The sequence below is a fragment of the Acinonyx jubatus genome, chromosome B1 (assembly GCF_027475565.1).
Source record: "Acinonyx jubatus isolate Ajub_Pintada_27869175 chromosome B1, VMU_Ajub_asm_v1.0, whole genome shotgun sequence".
NCBI classification, from domain to species: Eukaryota; Metazoa; Chordata; class Mammalia; order Carnivora; family Felidae; genus Acinonyx; species Acinonyx jubatus.
The window spans coordinates 48,252,563-48,272,203 of NC_069382.1; the positions used below are offsets into that span (position 1 = coordinate 48,252,563).

Consider the following 19,641-nt stretch of genomic DNA (forward strand, 5'->3'; position numbering starts at 1 on the left):
GGGTAATTAGGTTATTTCCATATCTTGGCTATTGTAAACAGTGTGGCAATAAACATAGGGGTGCATATATCTTTTTATCTTTTCATATTAGTATTTTCATTTTCTCAGGATAAATGCTCAGAAGTGGAATAGCCAGATCATATGGTAGACCTGTTTTTAATTTTAACCTCCATAGTGTTTTCAGTAGTGGCTACACCAATGTATATTCCCACCAGCAGTGCATGAAGGTTCCCTTTTCTCCATATCCTCATCAACAGTTGTTATTTCTTGTTTTTTTTCATAATGGCTATTCTAACAATAATATCTCATGGTTTTGATTTGCATTTCCCTGATAATTAGTGAACATCAACATTAGTTGAACATCTTTTCATGTACCTGCTGGCCATTTGTATGTCTTTGTGAAAATGTTCAAGTTCTCTGCTTATTATTTAATCAGATTGGTTTTTGTATTGAGTTGAGTTTTTTTAATATATTTTGGATATTAATTATTGGATATATGACTCGCAAATATTTTCTCCCATTCAGCAGGTTGTCTTTTCCTTTTGTTGATGGTTTCCTTTTATTGATGGTTTCCTGTGATGGTGCAGAAGCTTTTTAGTTTGATGTAGTCCCACTTACTTATTTTTGTACTTTTGTCGCCTTTGCTTGTGGAGTCAGATCCACAAATTCAATACCCAGACCAATGTCAGGGAACTTCTGCCTGCATTTTTTTTCTAGAAGTTTTATGGTTTCAGGTCTTACATTCAAGTCTTTAATCCATTTTGAACTAATTTTTGTGTGTCATGTTAGATAATGGTCTAGTTCATTCTTTTGCATGTGGATGTCCAGTTTTCCCGACACCATTTATTGAAAAGACTGTCTTTTCCCCATTGTATATTCTTGGCTCCTTTGTTGTAAATTAATTGACCATGCATGCGGGGTTTATTTCTGGGCTCTCTGCTTTTTTGATCTATGTGTCTGTTTTTATGCCAATATCATATTGTGTAGTATAGTTTGAAATCAGGAAGTATGATACCTCCATCTTTGTTCTTCTTTCTGATATTGTTCATTTTGATCAAGGTAGTGTCTCCCAGGCTTCTCCTCTGTGAAGTTAATCTTTTCCACTTTGTAATTAAGTTTTGTGTGGTGAAGTACTTGGAAGCTATGTAAGTTTTCTGTAACTCATCAGATTTTCAGTTTACTCATTCATTTATTTGTATGAGTGGATTAATGGTTTCCTATTTGGTGGGTTATAGTCTGTTACTATCATTATTTATTTTGATGTACAAATGATCCTTGATTTGACCAGTGAGAGAGCCCTTTCAAGCTGGTTTTTGTGTCTTTTTTAAATGTCTCCATCATTCTTTGAGCAGTTTCTAGCTTTCTGTCATAATAAAATGTTTCAGGCTCATTTGTCATTTCTTTGCCCCAGGTCTGGAATCAGCCATTTCTCCAAAGAGCCCTGGTTTCTTTCACTGGAGATGGGTATTTAGAAACCAAGATCTGAGTGCTAGATATACTCATTGCTATTAGAGTGTTGCTGCTCCTAGACCCTCTAGTGGACCAAGCAAGGAAGTATATTTGTATGTATACATATACACCTGCATATACGTATACTAACACATTTGCATTTATATTTATTTGCATATCAGTGTATTTATCGAAAACTATGAGTTCACAGCAATACCTTCCATTCCATCCAAGTTCTCTCCCTTTCTATATTTATAGCTTCCTTCTCTGATAGTAAGAAACTTGGCTTGCATTCACCTTAGTCTATAGCCTTATTTGGCCAACTCCTCCCATATGTAACCATACTTCTGTCTCTGTTATCACCCTCTTTCTCAAGCACATAATGTCCTCACCCCAGGAGGGCTCTGACAGACTCTTCTGAGAATATTTTGCACACACTCTGTGAAGGGTAGCTCCTAGTTTAATAGTGTCTGCTCTGAATATTGAGATCTAATATGTCCATGAGGAGGCTGAGTTACAGTTTTATATATATATTCAATTAATGCATTTAGATACAATTTTGTAGACTTGCATAATTTTTTTCCTTTAGGGTATTTTAGTAAAATAAATCAGAGTAAGAGAATCACTGTGACTTTGAAAATGATTAATACCCTATTTTGCACTTAATTTATTGTAAAATATTACTATTTAATAGCTAGTATATAAATACATATGTATATTTTAGAGACTAAACACATCAAAAAGAGATCACCCTTATGCCCATAGCTCAGCTCAAGAAATACAGTATTACCAATACTTTGAAGTCCCTTATGTGCCATTCTCTGATTGCATTCCTCTCCCTCCTGAGAGATAGCCACTCTCCAGCATTGTGTATTCATTATTCCCTAATAGCTTTCTTATTAATCTTTTGTAGATTGCTGTTGTGGCTGTGATGTGCAAACCCCACAGATGCCCACACATCAGTTTTACAGGAAATATATGTGTGTAAGTATGATGATTTTCTTCAAACGTGTGTGTGTGTGTGTGCGCGCGCGCTCTAATTGAATTAGTTAATTCCCTAGAGCCTTAATCAGTGCATACTGGTAATATTTAAAACTTTGATTCAGTAGATGCATAAGTTAGTTCTTTGAAACAAGCAGCCATTGATAGGATGTTTCAGTGCTTTAAAACTGAAATATATATTTTAATATGTTGCAGTAAACAATAAAAAATACATTGTTACAGAACGTGAAAAACTAAAAGTCTATTAACTTGATAAATGAAACAAGGAGATATGAACTGCCTAAATTCTGTCAGAAATTCAAATGACTTTGGATCAGAAAAGAATCAAAAAGTTATCTCTATAAATAACCTTTAAACTTCTTAAATTTAGATAATTGGAAAAATAGGCAGAATGCATGATTCTAGGTAGGAAGATTAAATGAAAGATTTTCTTAAGTATAGTTACCAAGAGAGCACTGTGTGTATCATTCTAAACCTAGGAAAAATTAGGTGCTGTTACTTGCCCCTAAAAGTGTAAATCTCTGAAATAATAGTGACTGCAATATTCTGAAAATGACTACTATGATGTTCCTCATATGTTTATTGTGTTTACTTGTCAGTAGAAAATATATTAATTGTAGATACTTTAAAGGTAGACTCTTCGATTAGGATTTGAATATGAAGCTTGTTTGCTCTCAGAATTTTATGGAGACTGCAGATACTTGAACTAGACTGTTGAACTAAATTTTGTATCTGACATCTTCATTCCTTGGTTGTATTGGCAGATACTGCCCTGGTGGACCTGATTCAGATTTTGAATATTCAACCCAGTCTTATACTGGATATGAGGTAAAGTAATATGAGGTTGTCCTGAGGAAGTTTGACATCATACTTTACCTATAGTGTGCTCTTACAAGTACTGACTTTCTTAAATTATTTTTATTTTTAATTTTTCTCCTGATTACAGAAGTTCATTCATTAAATATTTGCTGAGTGTCTACGTATATTGCTCTAGTCACTGGAGAAATACTTAACATAAGCACTTGTTGTTACTGTATGTTAAACTATTGTAAGTCTTCACAACTTTAAACCTTATAGCAGCACCTTGAAGGCAGGCACTATTATCCTGGCTTTATGAATAAGGAAACAGGCTTTAGAGGCCCTAAACAGTTGGCCCAGAGATAACACTGCTAATTAGTGACAGAGCCAGGTTTTGAATTTTGTGTTCCTCACCATGATATCATAGTGCTTCTTCAACAGTGAAAAATGGATAAAGTCCCTAATCTTATGGAATTTACATTCTAATAATAAGAGATAGACAATAAAGAAACAAGAAGAAAATATCAGGTACTACCAGTAAATGCTAAGTAGAGAAGTAAAATCAAGTGAGGTTTGTAGAAACTGAGTAGATACTTTAGCCTTGGTAGTTAGGAAGTGACTGAGGAGATGATACTTAAACTGAGTCTTGAATGACAAGAAGGAGCCATGCTAGAATATCAGCAGAACGCATTCCCAGCAGAGAGGATAGCTAGAACAAGGAGCCATGGTAGGAATGACAGTGGGGTGTTCCAGGACATAGTAGGTAAGGGGAAGGATGATATTGGAGAGACAGATGATAGGTTGTAAGCTGGACATAGAGTTTGGATTTTGTTGTAGGTGTCATGAGAAGCCATTAAGGTTGAAAGCAGGGGAATGATGCGATCCGGTATAGGGTTTTAAGAGATCATTTGATGGCTGTGTGGTTAAAGGATTAGTGTGGGGGCAAGAGTGCAAGCAGAACAGCAAGCAGGCTTCTTTTGAAGCAGTCAGCCTTTTTGGGAAGAGGTCAGCAGCCAGAAAACCATTGGACTTTTTCTCTTATATATGGAATTTCACTTTTTACTTGTTTTCCATAGTTCACCTTTTTAAAAATACAAAAGGAATTATTCAGTGAAAAGGCTCCCTCTCGTTTCTGTCCCTTAGCCACCCCTTTCTGCTCCAGCAGAAAGTGACCCTGGAGATTTCATAAGTGTTTACACAAAGATAAATATGATTCAAGGAGATGCCCTGCTGTTCAGAATCTTAAGACAGTGGGGATGGAGACTAGCCAGATGCTATTCAGAACAGTATTTTGATCCCTAAACTGAGAAAGGAAGGAAGGAGCACAAGAGAATTTTATTTTTAATATAATTCTTTTGAACTACTTTTTATTTTCTATTCAATGTGGGCCCAGCAGGAGATTTTTCTCTTTTTCTCTTAGCCAACCTCCATGCGAGCTATCCGTGCTAGATATGACCCTTATCTGCAGACAAGACACCGAATAGAACAGGTAAGTTTCTAAAAAGCATTTTTAAGTTAGATTTTTGTACATACTTAGAAGGTATTATTGTTTAATTTGAGTTGAACCTGAAATAACTAAAAGAGTGTCTGTCCCCTTGGTAAGTTTTTAATATCCATCTGAGGGAGGAAGACTATTTTGCAATACCCAGCAAGCTCAAAATCACTACTTCCTTTAGAGACTGTATTATTTTCTTTAAGGGTTCTATATTCTTTAAATTTCTTTCAACTTATACAGACTCATTAACCGTATGAAATTTACAGATGGAGATGTGAGAAAGTTCTTAGACAGTAGGTGGATGGATTGAATTTTTGCTTCCATGAGCCAGATAAGAAGTTATTGTGACTGGTATGCCAGGGTGGGAATAGGGAATTGACTGCAGAAGGGTGTGAGGAACTCTTAGGAGTCCTGGGATTGTTCTGCATCATGACTGTGGTGGGAGTTACACAACTGTAAACACTCATCCATACCCTTCCAGTTGTACACTTAAAATTAATTGATTTTATTGTATGTAAATTATACTTCAATATAACTGATGAAAAACAAGTAGTACTGTTTAAATGGCCTTGCTCTGCTTGAGAAATCTGAACAGGAATACGATTTCTTTTTTTATAGTTTTATTTTAAACTTGTCCGATTTAAAAAAGTGTGAGTACCATCTATAATTTTTACAGTAACAACACCTAGTAGGGCAACTACAGAATCTCAAAAGGAAAGTAGTACATACCATAGTCATTAAGTCACTTCTCTGTTCATTTAGCTAGTATCGGTGAATGCCAGCCAGTTCATGTTTTCACCTCACTGTCACCCAAGCACGTGTGGATCAGGATTGTCAGCCATAGGAGAGGACCTCACCTGGGTGCAACCTGTATAGTCTAGAAAAGCATGTTCTAAACTGACCACTGCTTCAATTTCTTTTTTAGTTATGATATTTAATTCATTTAAAATGTTTCAGTAGAGTGTAAAATGTTTATGTTTACCAAAAAGAGAATGGGTTTTAAAAGGTTTAGAAACTAGCATACAGCAGTGATTTTTTTCTTCACTGTAAATGCAATAGAATCACCTGAGTATCTTTTCCAAAACATATGCCAGATTTTCACCTCAGGAGTTCTGATTAAGTCTGGTTTAGGGTCCTGACAAGGTATTTTGAAAAAGGTACCCAGAATGATTTTGTTGTGTTTCCCTTGTAAACAATGAGGTTTTTTTTTTTAGTATTTATATATATACACACATGCACACACACACACAAACATACTTACCTATATACTTACATGCACACCTATATATACTTACATATATATTTTCATGCATATGTATATATGAATACAATTACAGAAAGATACAAATATGTATAAATTTTTATTTGCCATTGTCAGAAACAAACATTTAAAAAGGTGCCTTTTTGTCATATTAAGTGTAGGCATCCTTTACATAGAACATTAATTAATTTGAGTTCATAGTTTAGTAGTCTACTTGACCCAGTTTTTCTCAAGCCTGAGATAGGGCAAGAAATTTTTCTTTTAATTGAAGTATAGTTGACACACAGTGATACATTAGTTGCAGGTGTACAACATAGTGTTTCAACATGTCTGTTATGCTGTGCTCACCACAGGTATAGCTACCATCAGTCACCATACTGTGCTGTTACAATATCATTGACTGTATTTTCTGTGCTGTATCTTTTATTCCCATGATTTGTTCATTCCATAACTGGATTCATTCATTCCATAATTTATTCATTCCTGTATCTTCTGCCCTTTACCCATTTTGCCCATCCCCTCTTCCACTAACCCTCTCATAACTATCAGTGTGTTCTCTGCATTTATAGGTCTTTCGTCTTTTTATCTGTTTTAGTTGTTCAGATTCCACATATAAATGCAATCATTCGGTATTTATTTTTCTCTGACTTATTTCACTTAGCATAATACCCTCTAGTTCCATCCATATTGTACACTTGTAAATGGCAAGATCTCATCTTTTTTTTAATGGCTGAGTTATATTCCGTTGTATATATACACTGCATCTTCTTTATCCATTTGTCTCTCAGTGGGCACTTGGGTTGCTTTCACATCTTGGCTATTATAAATAATGCTGCAATAAACATAAGGGCACATACATCTTTTTGAATTAGTGTTTTTATTTTCTTTAAATACCCAATAGTGTAATTAGTGGATCATGTTGTATTTCTGTTTTTAACTTTTTAAGGACCCTACGAAATTTAAATACCTGTTTTTAAAATTTAGAATCTTGGCTTATTATAGTTGGCAAAATGAAAAATCTGTACCATTCTCTCCACTAGTAGAGAGACATAATATTTTATAGTTTATCAGTCAGATTTTTATGTTGTTTTTTCTCCAGAAAGCCATGCCACCTGTGCTCATAATCTTCACAACTGATTTAAAACTGCATTCTTAATTTTTATTTCTAACCTGGTGTTCTTTTTCTTCCATTGGCATCAAGCCCTGATTATGTTGCACACTGTTTTTGTTCCCAAGGCTTACCGCAAGGTCTGACATAAAAAATACATGATCAAGAAGTATTTATTATGTTGCATATTGTATTATTACATTTGCCCTTACTGCTTTCTAGTTTATATTCCACATGTTTTTAAATTTCCACATAGGTATTGATGTCAAGCTTCTTGTTTATTGTTTTTAATTGTCACTTTGCCTCCTCGCGCTATAGTAATTTTTTTTTTCTTTCAGACTCTGGAGTTTATTTTTTAATCCAAACCTTTGCTAAATATGTTTAATTGCTTTTCATTTTTAAACTATACTGATGAAAAAACTACAAAATAAGGTTAGAAATTTGCAGTGCCTTCTTAGGGTAATTGACTGTATCCATCTAATGCTGATGAATTTGTATGTGTTTCAGTTAAAACAACTTGGTCACAGTGTGGATAAAGTGGAGTTTATTGTGATGGGTGGAACGTTTATGGCCCTTCCAGAAGAATACAGAGATTATTTTATTCGAAATTTACATGATGCCTTATCAGGACATACCTCCAACAATATTTATGAGGCAGTCAAGTAAGAAATCCTTATTTTATCATATTCTGCAGAGTGGTTGTCAGTTTATCCCCTGAGCCGCAGCCTGTGAGAATTCCTTTTGTTCTACATCTACATTCCTAGTTCTTTTTTGCGCGGGGGGGGGGGGGGTGTTATTTTTATTTGCATATTTTGGATGGGTTATAATTAAATATATTTTCTAGTTTTATTGAGATAGAATTGACATACGGCGTGGTAAAAGTTTATGGTGTACAGCATAATGACTTACATATACATTGTGAAATGGTTACCACAGTTACTTTCACATCCATCACAATCACATCCATCGTCCTATACGTTCCTAGTTCTCATAGTTACTTCTTTTTTGTGGGAAAGGATTGTTTTCATTGAAATAGTTAATAGTTTTTCTTAATAAGTGAGTGTGGTTTGTTGACATTTGTATTCTCTGAGAAAGAGTGATTCATTAAATCACTAAAGGTTTTTTTCAACCTTAGGCTGGTCTAAAGTACAGGAGTAGTTTTGATTTGACCAGTTGAGTTTTCAGCCTCCTCAAAAGAACACTAGGGGTACACTTTGTCCGAAACATTTAGCTGCCATACAATCAAAACAAGTTATTTTTTAATAGCTATTATTAATAACTACTAAAATTTCTGTTTATGAATGAGATCACTTTTTCATTCTAATTGGCAAAACAAAATTATGCATTCTTTTGATACGTTGTATCTCCGTTTTTAGCAAAAAGAATACTAAGATTTCATATACAGTATTTCAGAAGTTTCAGGAAAGCCTAGTTAGTTACCATATACTGTTCCCTCTTATTTATCAAATGTTTATGGAGGGCCCACTAGGGGCTATGCACTGCTTTAGGCACTAGGAACAGCATGGTGAAACAAGATAGGTATTGTCCTTGCCCTTGTGGTGTTTATTTCTACTGGTTCAACAAATACGAAGTGCTATGGTGGAGATAGATTACTGTGATAGAGATTAAGACTTTTCTCCAGACGAAGTGGTAATGTTTAAGCTGAGACCCAAAGTATATGAGGAGGAATCAGGCTAAAAGAAAAAAATATGACAGAAGCACTGAAATGGGGAAGATTTTCAGGTCTTCTAGGAACAGAGAGGAGGCCAGTGTGACTAGATTCCAGTGAACAAAAGAGAATCTTAAGGTGAGCTTAAAGAGTTACGTCTGGGCCAGAGAATAGAATGCTTTTGAGGAGCTAAAGTTTTATTTGAAATGCAGTAGGAAGTAGATGAATGGTTTTAAGCAGGAGAGTGACACATTTCAGGTTGATAAGCAGGTCATTCTGTCTATTGTCTGGCTAATGGATTAGCGGAGTACAAGAGTGAAAGTGAGGAGCCAGATAAAAAGACTCTTAAACCCATCATAGCTCACTTCAGGGTGGTGGCAGTGATGATGGAGAAGAGAGGATGGATTAGAGTTCTGTTTTGTTGTTACAAATGCCAGGACTTTGGATTGGGTTGAGGGTAAGAAAGGAAGGAATCAAAGAAGATGCTTAGCTTTTGGTTGTAGGAAATGGTTAATGGGTAACGCCGCCGTATCCTGAGATGGAAAAGACATGGAAGAACAGGTTTATGGGAGAAAATCAAGAGTTTTACTTTGGATACATTAAATTTGAAATGCCTAGGAGATGTCAGGTAGGCTGTACAAGAGACATCCAGGCTGGCAATGCAAAATTGGGATTATCAGTCCACAGATGGCATTTATAGCCATGCAAGTGGATAAGATCACCTAATGTGGGAGAGTTGCTGGTTTCTGAGGTATATTATGTGAAAAAGCAATTTTTAGAGCAACTCTTACAGTCTGGATCCATCATATTTGTGTATATCCACATAAATGTAAATGCATAGAAAATGTGAAAGGGGGTGAGAGTGATGATTATTATAGGCATGAGTTTGAGCTGAGGAGGAAAGGACATAGGAGAATGGGGGTAAAGGAGCACATTTATGGTTGGGCTGGACATTGTGATAAGCATTTATTTAAAACTCACAGTAAATATTTGAGTTCGGTATTTAAATTATCCCTGTTTTTGGGGTGCCTGGGTGGCTCAGTCGGTTGAGCGTTCGACTTCGGCTCAGGTCATGATCTCAACGGTCCGTGAGTTTGAGCCCCGCATCAGGCTCTGTGCTGACAGCTCAGAGCCTGGAGCCTGTTTCAGATTCTGTGTCTCCCTCTCTCTCTGACCCTCCCCCGTTCATGCTCTGTCTCTCTCTGTCTCAAAAATAAATAAATGTTAAAAAAAAAAAAAAAGAGCTTTAAAAAAAATAATAAATTATCCCTGTTTTTACAGGTGAGGCAGTCAAGGCACAGAGAGATTAAGCAACTTGCCAAAGTTACAAAGGTAGTTAGTTGGTGGTGGGAGTCGGGCTGTGAAACCCAGGCGGCTTTGCTTTAAGAGCCTGAACTTTGCTATAATGCAAGAAACTATGCTACATGTAAAAGTGTGTGAAAATGTGTGTCTGTGCGTGTACGAGCACGTGTGTGTGTACACCACCAGAGCTTCAAAATATCTCTCTGGATTTTTTTTTTTTTTTTTTTTGCACTCTTCTTCCTGCCTTCAGGCTTTTCTCTGGCTTCTCTTTTATATTGGGGAGAGAGGGTCATATAGCTAATTACAAAGTTGTTTCAAATAGTGCCCCTCTTAGAGAATTTTTTGTAAGGTGATAAGTAGAACCAAAGTTTGAATGAATCTAAGGATGGTTTTCATTACACCATAATTAAAATGGTTTGTGATACACAGTAGCCGTAAGTAAATGTCTGAATGAATTTTGTGTGAATGATCAATCTATAGGTCAAATACTGACAGCTAATGACTTAGGTAGGGCTTAGAATAGGGACATCTTTTGTGTCCTTCCTACTTTCCCTGTTGAGACCTTTGGCTATCAAGTGTATCTCGAGGGACATGTGTAAAGAGTCCAGCAGCTGGGAGAGTGTGTGTGAGCAACCTACTTTGTTTGATTGCCTCTAGAGAATGTGGTAGGTTAATTGTATGTCCACAAATCTAGGTTTTTAACAACAACTGGCTGGTGTGATCTCTTCCTCCTACATGGGCTTTAGTAGCAAGATAAGATGGTGACCATACTTTTTTTTTTTAAGTTTATTTATATTTGAGAGAAAGAGAGCAAGTGGGGAGGAGCAGAGAGAGAGAGAGAGAGAGAGAGAGAGAGAGAGAGAAAGAATCCCAAGCACTCTCTGCACTTCAAACTCACGAACAATGAGATCATGACCTGAGCTGAAATCAAGAGTCAGGGGCTTAACTGACTAAGCCACCCAGGCACCCCTAACCATGTTTTTACTGCTCATTCAAAATCTTGATTATTCATGAATATAAGTCATGCTTAGTAAAACGCTGAAGTGTTTGAAACTTTAGAAGAATAATGATGTAACCCAACCCATTCTTCTTAATAATACCGAAAATCAAATGATAGCTTAGTGTAAAATGCAGTTTGAGAGAAAACAACTTTCATTAGTTCAAAGCCCCATGACACTGAAATGGCAACAGTACCTCGGAGTTACTAAAATTCATTTAACTCTGAGAATTCCCTGGTGAGATAATCTACAAGACCATTGACTTTTTGTACCCACACTTATATATCATATACTCTCTTCTCAGTGCAGCTGTTATTGTGAAGACCTTGCTTATTTTTTTAAATGTTTATTTGTTTTTGAGAGAGAAATTGTGCGCATATGCGAGCAGGGGAGGGGCAGAGAGAGAGAGGGAAACGAAGAATCCAAAGCAGGCTCCACACTGCCAGTGCAGAGCCCAGTCTGGGGCTTGAACTCACAGATCATGAGATCGGCCTGAGCCGATCACAGCTTAACCGATTGACCCACCCAGGCACCCTGAAAACCTTGCTTATTAGTAAGTGGAATTGAATATACATATCTTGGACTTGCCCCACCCTCCCAGCCCCCATAAAAGTTTGCCACAAAGCTTTTCACAGTGTATAGTTTGGGTCCCCTGGGTCAGGTGAGCTAGGCTAACGGGAGATCTGCCTAATGAATTTTTAGGGTATAGCTAGTTTGACATTTTTATCAATTGAAACTTAAAAATTTTTGCTTATTCTTGGTGTAAAGTTTTAATTTTATTTTTACAGAAATGTTCTAGTGTCTTCTTTTGTAAGTTGTCTGTTGTTGGGGTAAAAATAGAGTTTACGTTACAACTATCCAACTTCAGATCATGATATGTTTGTAGAAAAAGCCAAAAAGCCTGTTGGAAAAGAAAGCCCCTTTCTGTAATGGACTAGGCAAGGCCAGCGTTGTTTTGTTTCTGTTCTTGAATTTACCTCAAGAGGGCAACAAACACTTTACTTTCAGATGAAAATTTATATATGATTTGAGCCTTCATTGCAACAGATCTCATGAATGACTCTTGGGAAACAATAAAAGTACAATCTGGGAGCCTTAAAACCATCCATAAATGTTACACTGAATCATGCCAACCCACACTTGACATGTTTTGCTCTTTTCTCCTGGTCTCTATACTTTTATGAGATAATCTGAAAAAAAGCTGATTTGTGGCATCTTGTTTGCTTTGTTAAGGTAAATTTTTACTACTAACGCCCTACAATAAAGGTGGTATTTTGTTTTTTAGGGAAATGTTGTTATATAATTCAAAGAAATAGTAATCTGGTTTGTACTATAGAACTAGAGACATAGCAAACCATTTTGTAATGTTAACATTTTGTGAAATAAAGAACAGCCCAGAGATACTATGTTTTGTACATAATATGTTTTCTTCACATTTTTGGAGGTGATCTTTAACTTGCTGTTCTTTATATTATCTTTCACTGAGGGTATTTGTGAAGACTGTTTGGGTCACCCAGTGTGGCTGACCTTTTTCAGATGTAAAGTAATGAACTTCATTTTTATTTTAGTGTTAGTTGATATTAGTTGTTTGTACTTGCTGACTACACAGATGTAATACTTTCATTAGTGTATCAGAGGTTGTTATTTAAAAGACTAATTTTAAATTAGGTTAAAAATTACATAGTGACAGATGAGTCAATGTTTAAGGTTACAGTATTTGGTCAAATTAGAGGTTATTAGCTCGTGTTAGCCTCCTTTGCTATCCTATGTCTAATCCAGTCAAAGTTTAGACCATGTTTAAACCTGATTATTTTACTTTTTACTTAAAAGATTAAAAGTTAAGGTAAGGAAAAGCCCCCAAAAGTGAACCTGGTTATTATTTACAGCAAGTTAGTAGCAAAAAGTATGCTATATCCTTGCAAATAGAAAAATTGAAAAGCTGGGTGAAATAGAGTTCAAGGATAAAGCAGGTATAGGGTTTCTGTGAAGGCGCATTAAATCAAGCAAAGTGATAATCACTCATTTCCATCAGCTAGACTGAGACTTCAGTTGTCTCCAGAAAGCAACAATTACTGGTGACTATTGTCCTCTAAAAATCATAGCTCTGGAGATGAAAAGGACCGGCAGTGGGATCTGAGTCACCCATTCACCGGAATGCAAATAAATATTGCCAAATAACTCAGAGTAACCTTTTAAAATAGTTTTATTCCTCTTTAATCAGTCCTGCCCAGAAGCAGTTTTATGTTCAATCTTTAATGCTCCTTGGCTGTTTTCAAAAGATGCTATTTTGAAGGGTAGTTACCCATCAAGGAGTGGGTGAGTCATACCTTCTCCCAGTGGAATTTTTAATTCATTTCCGTTCCTTCCTTTTTTGCCCCTCATCAATGACTTTAAATCCTCCAGCTGTGTCCTTATGTGTCTTGGAAAAAAGCTAGAGAGCTAGAGCGCTAGCTTACTGCTGGATACTAGGCCTAGAAGACAGTTTCATAGACTTGCAGAAGTTAGGAAGAAAGCAAAAGCAAATCTCCTAAGGCTTGCAAGTGACTATTTTCTGTCTTGGTGCCCTGGGCATTATTTCCGGCAGGTTTCAGACTTGCATTTCTGGGCTTTGGCTCTAATACTCCCCACCCCTTACTTTATATATTTACTGCCTTTACTCTCTCTCTTGGTCAACCAGATTTTCATGGATGGTGACCAGAATCCTTAACATTGGCAGTCCCACCTAAAATAATCTCAGTCATCTATGATGCTGTTTTTCTTCCAGCATCTTATATGAAGCAAATAAAAATTGAAGGAACTTGTCAGGTACTACATACTTGTCACCTGGATTCTACAGTACTTGTTTTATCACATACTTATCCAACTATTCATTTCTGTACCCTTCCATGGATCCCTCTTTTTTTAAGCATTTCGAAGTAAGTTGTACACTTCAGTACACTTCTTTCCAAATATGTCATCGTGTACATCATTAGCTAGTTCATTTGTTGCTATCTTTTGAAGCAAAATTACATACAATGAAATGCAAAGATCTTAAGTGTACCATTTGACAAGTTCTAATAAATGCATATACCTGTGCATCAAAACTCTGTTAAGATATAGAACATCCCAGAATGTTCCTTCATTCCTCTTCCCATTAAATCCTCACCTGTACCTCCCACAGGCAATCATTATTCCTTTTTTCCCTTCCACATTAACCATATAGTGTATTACCTCTTCTGTCACTGAGCATAATATTTTGAGATTCATCAATGTTGTTGGGTATGTCTTTGTTACCTTGTAGTGCTGAGTAGTATTCCACTGTATGCATAGACCACAGTTTATCCATTCTATTGATGGACACTGGGCTGTTTCTAGTTTGTGGTTATTACAGTAAAACTTCAGTGAACATACTCATACAAGTTTTACTATGAATATAGTATTTATTTCTGTTAGGCAATAGCTAGAAGTAGAATTGCTACATCATATGTTTAATTTTTTAAGAAACTGCTAGACATTGTTCCAAAGTGGTTGTAACATTTGTACGCCCACCAGTGATGTATGAGCATTTGGTTGTTCCACATCCTCACCAACATATGGTGTTGTCAGTCTTTTTAATTTTAGCTGTTCTAGTAGGTGTGTAATGGTATCTCATTGTGGCTTTAATTTACATTTTCTTGATGACTAATGATGATGAGCACTCGATTATATGCTTGTGTTTTCTGTATATATTTCTTTTGTGAACTGTCTGTTAAACTCTTTTGTCCATTTTTTATTGGGCTGTTTAAATACTGGATACCAGTCCTTTGTTGGATCTGTATTTGACAAATATGAAAACCCAGTCTGTGGTTTGAGTATTCATTATATTAAGGACAACTTTAAGCAGAAGTTTTTATTTTGATTAAGTCTAATTTAGTAATTTTTTTATTTAATAGTCATTGTTTTCTGTATTGTTTTTGTTAAACTTGTGCTTACTCCCAAGAAGATACATGACAAGATTCTCTCCTGTGTTTTCTTCTACCTGCAGTTACAGTTTTTTTTATATTTAGCTTGCCTATTTAGACTTGTGGTCTATCTTGGATTAATTTTTATATATACTGTGAGGTACGATTTGTGGTTTCTTTTTTCCTCTTGGAGGTAGATACTGTTTCAATATTGCTTGTTTAAAAACTTCCCTTTCCTATTTGGATTATATTGGTGGCTTTGTCAAAATTGATTGACTGTACATGTGGAACTGGGCTCTGTTCTGTCCCATTAATCTATTTCTCAGTTCTTATGCCAGTAACACTGTCTTGATTATTGTAGCTTTATAGTATATCTTGAAGTCAGGTACTGTGAGTCTTTTTTGTCATTGTTTTTCAAGATTGTCTTGGATATTCTATTTCCTTTGCATCTCTGTGATGTAAAGTTTAGAATCAGCTTGTCAACTTCTGAAAAGTGTGAGAAAATTGGGACTGTATTAAAACTATAGAACAGTTTGGAGAAAATTGACAACAATATTGAGTCTTCTGATCCATGAACATTGTCTGTCTCTTTGTTTATTTAAGTTTTCTTTAATTTCTCATAGAAATCTTCAGTGTAGAGATGTTGTTAGCCTTTTGTTAAATTTATGTCAAAATATTTTTGTGTTTGTTGATGCTACAGAAATTGAACTTCTTAAAAATTTCATTTTCAAATTGTTTTACAGATAGTGTATGATATGTAATTGATTTTTGTATGTTACATTGTATCCTATTACCTTACTAATTTCACTATGTAGTTCTAAAAGTTGTTTTTGTAAATCTGCTAGGATTTTCTTTATAAACAATCACTTAATTTACAAATAAAGTGAGCTTTAATTTTTCTTTTTGGATTTGCATGCTTTTCTTTTTCTTGCCTTACTGTAATGGCTAGGACATTAGTACAGTGTTAAATAGAAGTGGTGAGAGTAAGCTTCTTTGTCTTATTCCCAGTAATACAGGTGAAACATTTAATATTGCAGTATTAACTGCAATGTTACTTGAGGGGTTTTTTATGGATACCTTTATTGAAGAAGTTTGTTGAGAGGTTGTATCATTAATTCAATTGTCTAATGATTTCTCTGTATCTATTCAAATGATCACATAATTTTCCTTCTTTATTCTGATCATGTAGATTACTTTTTTTTTTTTTTTAATATTAAACTAACCTTGCATTCCTAGGATAAACCTGTTTGGTCATAATGTGTTATCCTTTTTATATATCATTTTACTAATACATTGGAAAGGATTTTGTGTATATGTTCATGAGAGATGGTGGTCTGTAGTTTCCTGTTTTATAATTTCTTTGTTAGGTTTTGGTATTTGTGTTATTATGCCAGCCCCATAAAACATGTTAGGAAGTGTTCCCTCCTCTGTTTTCTTTTTTGTTTGTTTGTTTATTTTTGAGAGAGAGAGAGACAGAGCACAAGCAGGGGAGGAGCAGAGAGAGAGGGAAACACAGAATCCAAAGCAGGCTCCAGGCTGAGCTGTTAGCCCAGAGCCCAATGCAGAGTTCAAACTTTTAACCCGTGACCTGAGCCAAGCCATATGCTTACCTGACCGAGCCACCCAGGCGTCCCCCCTCCTCTGTTTTCTAAATGTTCATATAAAATGAATGTTAATCCTTCCATAAGTGTTTGCTAGAACTGACCAGTAAAATTATCCAGGGCTATGTTTTCTTTATGCGAGAATTTTGGATGATTGATTGAATTCCTTTAATAGATAAAGAAAGAGATAATCAGATTTTCTGTTTCATCTGTGTCCATTTTGGTAAGTTGTATTTTTCAAGGAATTTGTCTGCCTCATCCTAGTTGTCAAACTATTTGGTATTAAGTTGTTCATAATATTCCCCTTTATGCTTTTAATGTCTATATAATGTTAGTGATCACCCCTCTTTCAATCCTGGTTCTGATCATCTGTGTTTTCTCTTTTTTTCTTGATTAATCTAGTTAGAGGTTTATCAATTTTGTTATTCTTTTCAAAGAACTGACTTTAGATTTTATGTCCTCTATTTCATTGATTTCTGCTTTACTTTTTTTTTTTATTATTGTCTTCTACTTTCTTTGGGTTTACTTTATGGTTCTTTTTCTATGACTTAGTAAGGTATAGAGGCTTGGCCTTCATTATAGACTTTTTTTCTTTTCTAATGTAAGTATTCAATGGTTTAGCTTTTCCTCTAAGCATTATTATGACAGAATCCCACAAACCTTGGTATGTTATATTTTAATTATTATTCCATTCAAAATATTTTTTTAAGTCCTTTATATTTTTTGACCTACGAGTTATATAGAAATGGTTCTTTAATTTCCAAATTACCAAAAGCGAGTCTTTCTTGATATCTTGTTGTCAATTTCTAATTTAATGCCATTTGGGTTAGAGAGAGCCTATTCTATATAATTTAATTTTTTTAAGATTTTTTTGGTTTTTTTTTAATTTTTTTTTAACATTTATTTATTTTTGAGAGAGAGAGCACGGACAGGGGAGGGTCAAAGAAAGAGGGAGACACAGAATCTGAAACAGGCTCCAGGCTCTGAACTGTCAGCACAGAGCCCGACATGGGGCTCGAACCCATGGACCACAAGATCATGACCTGAGCCGAAGTCGGATGCTTAACTGACTGAGCCACCCAGGCGCCCCTGTTTTGTTTTGTTTTTTTAATTGAGACTCATTTTGTGGCCCCGGCATATATGGTTTCACTTGGTGAACATACTATGTATATTTGAAAGAATATGTATTCTTTCAATGGTTCAATGTAATGTTCTATAAATATCAGTTACACTGGTTTAATGTAATGTTCTATAAATATCAGTTAAATTCAGGTGATTGATAGTGTTACTTTTTTCTGTTATATCGGTTGCTAAGAGAGAATGATATTAAAATTTCAAACCAGGAAAAACTAAGAACAAACTGAGGGTTGATGGGGGGTGGGAGGGAGAGGAGGGTGGGTGATGGGTATTGAGGAGGGCACCTTTTGGGATGAGCACTGGGTGTTGTATGGAAACCAATTTGACAATAAATTTCATATATTAAAAAAAAATTTTTTTCAAACCAGGATTGAAGAATTCTCTATTTTTCCTTTCAGTTTTGTTAATTTTTATTTCATTTATTTTGAGACTCAATTATTAGGTGCATACGTATTTATGATTTCTGTGTTTTTCCTTATGTATGAGCTTTTAATCATTATGAAATGTTTTTATCCCTGAAGTTTCCTTTAGTTGATGTTAATTTATTACAGTCTTCATGTGTTTACTGTTTTCCCTATGTATTACTTTTTCCATCCATTTTCTTTCCACGCATATGTGCCTTTATATTGAAAGTGGGTTTCTTCTAGACAGCAGTCTATAGTAGTTGAGTCTTGGTTTTCACTCATTTTTATATTGTCTTTTAACTGGAGGGTAATCTGTTAACATTTACTGTAATTATTGATGCGAGTATATTTGCATCTACTACTTTAATCATCCCCTCACTTTGGTTTTCAGTAGCCAAAAATAATAGTTTTAGTGAATACTGTTATTGTCTAATTCTGTGTAATGCATCTTTTCCCTGTTTCCTTTAATAGGGAATGTTTTCTTAAGAGACACATTGTGCCTATATCTAGCACAATGTCTTAGGGATAGAAAGTACTAAGTAAACATTATTAAATGACCATAGTGTAAAGAACTGTGCATGAAGAATCAGGAGACTTGGGTTCCAGACTGATTTCTGTTATTATCTTAGGTTATTACCTAATTTAAGCCACTTATGTATTCTGTGTTGTAGTTTCCTCATCTATAAAAATGAGGAGGTGGGACTATATTATCTCTAAAATTACTTCTTTCTCTGACATTCTGTGGTTTGAAGAATTTTATTGGAATGAGAATGTTTATCTAAAAGATGTGTTTGCAAGTTATTTTTCATATAGCAGTCATTTTCTGACAATGACAACTTTTCTATAATGCATTTATGAATATAGTCCTTAAATTTGAATGTGAATGTAATGTTAAAAGAATGTGTAATAACTGATTTTTGTCTATTAATAATGCTTTGCTGTTAGTTCTTAACTGTCTGATAGCATTCTTGTCAGCTGTCGCAAGAATCAGAACCCAAAACGTTATGAGTTGTTTTTAATATACCTTAAACTTTGTCAACTAACATGATAGGGATCAAGGGTCCCTGATTAGTTTCTAAAACGCAAAGTCATCAGGTTAGTTTTTCATAAGTTGTACTCATTTAAAAATCAAAATTCTGTTTGTTTCCTTGGTGTGTGTTGGGTAGAACCTTACTATTTTATCGGTCATTTGACGTAACAATCAATATCTAGGAAGCAAACTTGACCACTGTCTCAACAACAACAACAAAAAAGTAAAAAATATTATTTTTAAATCATCAAACACCCAAATCGGTCATTCATAAGTCTAGAATACCACCAGCATAGCATTGTACAGAGCATAAAGTTGTATTGAGAAATTTTCCAAGTATGATTATATCAAAAAGAATTTGTTCTGTGGCACTACTGCTGAGGAATTGTACCAGTTGTACCAGTAACCCCAGATGTTATTTGGCAATTCAAACAAATCTTTGGTTGCCCAAAGAAGTTTATAAATTC

The 19,641-nt window shown here is 35.1% G+C and overlaps 1 protein-coding gene across 1 annotated transcript in view; it reads left to right on the forward strand.

Annotated features, from left to right (window-relative positions):
• The window catches only part of ELP3 (elongator acetyltransferase complex subunit 3), a 96,303-nt gene that overhangs the window by 20,202 nt on the left and 56,460 nt on the right, over positions 1-19,641 (forward strand). The window contains exons 4-7 of the mRNA XM_015088020.3: positions 2,363-2,433; positions 3,216-3,279; positions 4,670-4,738; positions 7,621-7,775. Of these exons, the coding sequence (XP_014943506.1) occupies positions 2,363-2,433; positions 3,216-3,279; positions 4,670-4,738; positions 7,621-7,775 (359 nt within the window). The remainder of the gene's footprint in view (positions 1-2,362; positions 2,434-3,215; positions 3,280-4,669; positions 4,739-7,620; positions 7,776-19,641) is intronic.